The sequence below is a fragment of the Euprymna scolopes genome, chromosome 19 (assembly GCF_053919585.1).
Source record: "Euprymna scolopes isolate OS-2025 chromosome 19, ASM5391958v1, whole genome shotgun sequence".
In the NCBI taxonomy this organism is placed as follows: domain Eukaryota; kingdom Metazoa; phylum Mollusca; class Cephalopoda; order Sepiida; family Sepiolidae; genus Euprymna; species Euprymna scolopes.
Window position 1 is genome coordinate 117,580,702 of NC_136500.1, and position 6,525 is coordinate 117,587,226.

Sequence of the window (6,525 nt, forward strand, 5' to 3'; positions counted from 1 at the left end):
CTTCATCATTTAATTTGTTGTCTGAACATATCATACAAGCCCTATGGATAAAGGTGTTGATAAGATTATATTTTTGTTTGGTGGGGCAAAAAGAGTCCCAACGCGTGTAAAGACCAGTGAATGTGGGTTTACGATAGATGGAAGTGAAGAAAACGGAAGGTGTTTTACACACCAGTACATCTAGGAAAGTTAGGGAAGAATTACTTTCCATTTCTATAGTAAATTTTAGAACTGGGTGAATATTATTAAGGGATGCAGAAAAGATATCTGCTTCCGTTTCATTGTTGAACAAACAAAAAGTGTCGTCAACATAACGAAAATAAATATCTTCCTTTCCCAGGTATAATTTCGTCATTTTTTTCTTTCTTTTACTATTAATAACATATACAACATATAAACAGAGACGATTTAATCAATTACTAAGTTTTATTCTTTTTCGAATTATTCTGTATTTACTTATCAAAATTTATATTTTTAGCAAAAATGGACATCTCCTCTCTTTGGTAATCATTAATATATTATAAGCTTTTCTTCACGTTTCCATACTTCTTACGTACGTTTTAGTTTTGTAATGTATTTATATAAGATGTATTTTATAGTCATGATGGCTTTTTTATAGAAATGTTTTTTATTATTTTTCAGAAAAGAAATGCGATACTGATCAGTATTACACATTTAAACGGAAGTCATGCGATCGTAACTGTTTGGGTTTACCTAAGCAGTGCATTGGTGAATACAGCGAAGGGTGTGTATGCAACAGCGGCTTCATATTCATGGGGGATAAGTGTGTCAAGGAGAAGTTCTGCGGTTGCAGTTATAATGGAATGGGAGTTAAGGTAATTATAAATAAGAAACAAGAATGCGTTTTGGCAGATTTCGTAATTAAAGGATTTTAATAGGATTTTTAAATTTTCGTTTTGTGTTATACTATTTCAGTAATAAATTCAATTCAATAAATTATTTAACATGTAAGTATCATCGGATATTAAATTATAAAATCATAATATTTTGGCTATTATATAAAAAGTTATAAAATTCTAATGCAGTACTGCACTAAAGTTTGTACAAAAGAAAAATAGTAAAATTTTGTCCTTTATTATAAACAAGCCTGGTTGCCCGGCGTTGCCTGAGTGTTTGAATGTGTGTGTTGAGCAAAAAAAAAAAAAATGGTAGTATGCATGCAGGCTTGAACCTGTACCGCGAAGGAGGAAAATAATGTGAAAAAAAAACGTGACGTGTTTGCCATTGTGTCCATCGCTAAACCAGAAGTGGCGAAGGTTTAAAGTTAAGGCTAGTTAGTCGAAAAGAGAGAATGACTTTCGAGAATATCGGCGAAAAAAGCGAGACCTCCTTGTAGAAAAGTGCCCAGTTGAGGGTGAAGAAATTAATGCTCTTGGCCAATTGTTAGATATTTGTCGTTCGAAGGGTCGAGCTTCAAAACGATACCAATCTCGTTAAAATCTGTCGCCTTTTTCAAAAGTTTTAGGCAGACATGCAAATATACAGACATACATACATTTAAACAGACAGGTGAGATTTATATCATAGATGGTGCACCTTCTTCAAGTGATGTTACCTCAATAGCATGAAACTGGATACTCCACCAGACTAGATGAATTCTTGTCCTGAAATCCAGTAAGACTAAGAGACCACAAGAAAAATATACAATAACATATTTAAATGGTCAATTAGGGACAGGTAAATTATGTTCTCAACTTCTTTACTAACTCAGCGTTTGAAATGTAAAAGAGACTTCTAATGGGGTATTTAGTTCTCAGGGGTACTCTGACCTGCAAAAAGTGTCTAGGCAGCCTCGTCGGCATTCCCCGATGAGGGCGCCTCAGACAATTAACAATAAACTAACCCCTTCTCAAAGAGAGAAGTCAAAGCCTGGGAGGGTGGACCTCCTAGAACTGTGCAGAACTTTTACACCCACTGCAAAATCAAAAGGGACCGGATCATTACAGGAATGGTCTAATCTCTGTTGATTTTGGGAGCCCAGGATAAAAATCCCGACACTGAAGACTTCTTATGGATTATTCGAATATCTATGTATCTCATATAGAGATCAAGAGTTAGCCCCGGGAAAGGGGTCTCTTGGTTTCTCGGGATCGTATAAACAATGAGAAAATTGAATTTGATTTTGAATATATTTGTTATTCTTAGGAGAGAGGAATTTTTAATGTCTGCGAGCAAAAGAATATTTTACCTACCTAGGACGGGTATTACACATATGAAATAATTGTATCTTACCTTTGCAAGGACGGGTAATATAAAACACATATTTAGAATAATCTTACCTACACTATGACGGGTAATTTAAATACATATATGAAACAATTTCACATACTGTTTGACACAAAAACGGACCTTACTTTCTTTAACCCAACCCCCAAAAGAGAACTTAAAATTAACATAATCATGCTTCTTTCTACCCATCACTACAACCATCACAGCATGCCCGGATGATAACATGAAAAATTCAAAAAAATATAGATCACCCTCTAAAGAAACTGACCTAGTAAACTTTCATAGAAAACCAACAATATATATGTATTAATCTTATTTTGAGGTCGTAAACTGTTTCAGCTATATCGGGAATCGACTTCACAAATAAAGTAATTTTGAGATAGAAAATTGTTTAAGCCATTTCTCTTACAGACTTTATATTCTACCACCCTCATTTAATCCAGAGCGACGCTGATTATTCTGCTAGTATATATTTGCCCCTATCTCATTCAATCCCAGGCAACACCAGAAATTCTGCTAATATATATTTCTATCAATCTCCTTCAATCCTGGGCGATGCTGGGGATATTTTTAGTATATTTTCTTACCTATCTCATTCAATCTTGAGTAACACTGGGTATTCTGCTAGTGTATATGTGCAACTATCTAGTACAATCCAGAGCGACGCCAAGTATTCGTCTATTCTGTATTTGTACCTATCTTATTAAATCCCATGCGATGCCTAGTAGTCTGCTTCTATATATTTCCACCTGCAAACCTAAATTGTTTAAGGAGTAGATAGGCTCTGTCTATCGCTGGCTTCCATACTCCTTCTTTGCCTATTAGTCAGGCGCAGAGACTCTATCACAGGTGAATCGACAAAACACTTAGTGGTAGATCTTGTTTCTTGTCTAGGGCATTGAATGCCGTTCCCCCACTCCCAACACATCCCACCCCTCATAACTGGGCACTTGGGAGTGCTTGAGTACCATGCATGCCTGTGCAATTAGATTGGGGTGATCTTCTTCTGATAGGCTGAGGGTACCGGATTGACAGTTCCTGGCTGCTGTTTCCGACTGGTAGTACAGGACCCTAACTCTTTGGTAGCGCTTAGAGCGACTGCTCCATCAACAGTTGTATAATATCGGGTGGTTTGTAGTGCCATGTCGCGCATGGAAAGGGACCCTGCACTCATCTCCGATGGGCTTTCCCGAGGCCACAGTCCTATTTGAAGAAAGGTCAGCCAATGGTCTGATTGTGTTGCATGTCTGATATCCTGTATAACCTCTTGTTCAGCTCCCCCTCACCTAACTGAAACTCTTTAAAAACATGATGACACTACAATCAAAAAATAAGCTCAAACCAGGCCCAGGGACAAACAAATTCAACTTGCCTCCTCCCTTGAGGCTTGCATTCACTAACATCCGTGGGCTTAGAACTAATTTAGCTGATGTTGAAACATTTCTCCTAACAAATACCCCGGATATCTTAGCACTAAGCGAGACTAACCTACACTCCTCCACCCCTTCTAACTACTTTAACATTCCTGGCTATCTCCCACTCTGCCGTAAGGACTCTGACAGACATATGCACGGACTTGGAGTCTACATTCGTAACACCCTCCCCCTGACTAGAGAAACAAACCTAGAAACGGACGATCAAGCCTTTATGTGCTTTAGACTAAACATACAACACAACATTAGCTACTTTTATTTTCTCTACCGCTCTCCCTCGATCCAGGACTGCACCATAATAAACAAAGTCTCTGACAGTATAGACACAGCACTCTCCCTCGACACTAGCGCCCAAGTCACTGTATTTGGTGACTTTAATGTTCACCACAAAAACTGACTTGGATTCTCTACTCACACAGATGCAGCGGGCAGCACAACACATAGTTTTGCTATATCTCACTCCCTATCACAAATGGTTACGTTTCCAACCCGTTTCCCTGACCAGCAAGAACAACAAGCATCACTTCTAGATCTGTTTCTGACTACAGTTCCCGAGGATTGTACAACAAATGCTGACAACCCACTTGGGAACGCTGACCATGCAGTGATAATGGTAGAAATCGCCCTAAATTCTAGACCCAAAACTGAAGAGCCAGTGCTCAGAACAACGAGATATTATAAAAAGGCTGACTGGGAACCCATCAGAGATCTTATCAGAGATGCCCCATGGGGAAATATTTTTTCTCTTCCTGCTGAACAGTGCGCAAATGAGACCACTGAATGGTTCAAAACAGCAATTGAAGCACATGTTCCCATGCGGAAATTTTATAGCAAACCCCACTCTCCCCAATGGTTTACTTCGACTTGCACAACTGCCATTGCTCAAAGGCAGCATTCATACCGCAGATTTAACCGACATAAGTCCAGTTCAAACAAACAGAAGTACATAGAAGCTAGAAATAACGTTAAGAAAGAAATAGCGACAGCCAAGAGAGAGTTTACCGAAACCACTAAAAAACGCATCGAAGCACAAAAATTAGGAAATCGTGACTTCTGGAAAATCTACAACAGTGTAGTAAATAATGGGCAATCAACAATTCCCCCACTAACAAACAATCACGAGGTTGTTTGCTCAGCAACCGACAAAGCTAATATGCTTGCCAGCTGGTTTGCCTCGAACTCCACACTGGACCCTTCCAACCACCCCCTACCTGACTTACCTTTCCGGACAGACGCCACGCTAGACGATCTAAAAAATCACCTCTGCTCAGGTACATGCTATCATAAAAAATCTTGACACTTCAAAAGCATGTGGACCTGATCTCATCCCAGCTGTGCTATTAAAATGTGCTCAGCTGAAGTAGCTCCAGTTCTCTCCAAACTCTACAACAAATGCCTTAATGAATCATGCTTTCCGGGCTGTTGAAAAACCGCTTCTGTGGTACCAATATTCAAGAATTGGCGAAAGAACTGACCCATCAAATTATCGCCCCATTAGCCTCCTCCCACTTTTCGCCAAAATATTTGAGACCATAATTAACCATGCCCTAGTCCAGCATCTTACAGATGCTAAACTCCTGACTGACAAACAATATGGATTTAGACAAGCCCATTCCACAGCTGATATCCTCACTGTAATCTCTGAACGTATATACCATTCACTGGACAAAGTGGGGGAGGGCAGAGCGGTAGCTCTAGATATATCTAAGGCTTTTGATAGGGTATGGCATGAGGGTCTCCTAATGAAAATTAAATCATACGGTATCACTGGTAGAATACTTAGCATAATTAAATCCTTCTTAGATAAGAGAAAAATCCAGGTTTTCCTCGACAGTTGAGCATCTAAACAGTGTGATATAAATGCGGGAGTGCCTCAGGGGTCTATTCTTGGACCTCTATTGTTCCTGATATTTATTAATGACCTCCCCGACAAAATTGCCTCTGAGATGGGTATATATGCTGATGACACTACACTCTATAACAGGCACGACAGGAAAACAAATGAACACATATCTAAAGAAATGGCAGAAACACTAGAGGATGACCTCCAATCTGTAGTGGAATGGGGACATAAATGGATGGTCACATTCAATGCTGCCAAGTCTAAACTTGTTTCCTTCAATAACTACAAGAAACCTTCTCTGCCACCAATAGCAATGGCCAGTAACTCCCTGTCTGAGAGTACATCTTTCAAACTGCTTGGCCTAACGTTCACAGGAAACATGAGCTGGAACAATTATATTGAAAACATTGCCAGGGCCGCTGCAAAAAAGGTAGGCTCTCTCTACCGTGCTAGAAAACTACTGACACCTAAAAGTATCCTGTATCTCTATAAGGCCACCATTCGCCCATGTATGGAGTATTGTTGTCACATCTGGGCTGGTGCATCTACTACTAGTCTCTCGCTCCTAGACAAGGTTCAAAAAAGAGTCGCCAATCTGATAGGCCCTGAACTGGCATCTAAGCTTCAGCCTCTGTCCCATCGACGAAACGTTGCATCCCTCTGCTTGTTCTACAATTATTTTAATGGTGAATGCTCTGACGAACTGCAGACACTTGTGCCCCCACGACGCAGACACCCTCGACAAACCCGACAGGCAGCTAAATCTCACCCCCACACAGTAGAGATCCCTAGATGTAAAAGATCTTTCTACTCCAGTAGTTTCTTCCCCAGAACCGTTAGACTCTGGAATTCCATTCCAGGATCCTGCTTCCCTAACTGTACTGACATGCAGAAGTTCAAGTGCAACGTGAACCGACATCTTGGTGCCCAAATCCCTACATAGTGCCACAGTAGTTGCTGACCCTGATAGTAGCCCCCTACACCAAAGTAGCAATGTGC

General features: G+C 40.0%; 1 protein-coding gene across 3 annotated transcripts in view; it reads left to right on the forward strand.

The window, feature by feature from the left end:
- Positions 1-1,081, forward strand: part of LOC145239898 (alpha-tectorin-like) — a 425,326-nt gene extending 424,245 nt beyond the window's left edge. For all 3 annotated transcript variants that reach the window (XM_080103517.1, XM_080103518.1, XM_080103519.1), the window contains one exon: positions 643-1,081. In XM_080103517.1, coding sequence (XP_079959643.1) covers positions 643-896 — 254 coding nt within the window. In that variant the 3' untranslated portion in view covers positions 897-1,081. The remainder of the gene's footprint in view (positions 1-642) is intronic.
- Positions 1,082-6,525: the final 5,444 nt, after the last annotated feature.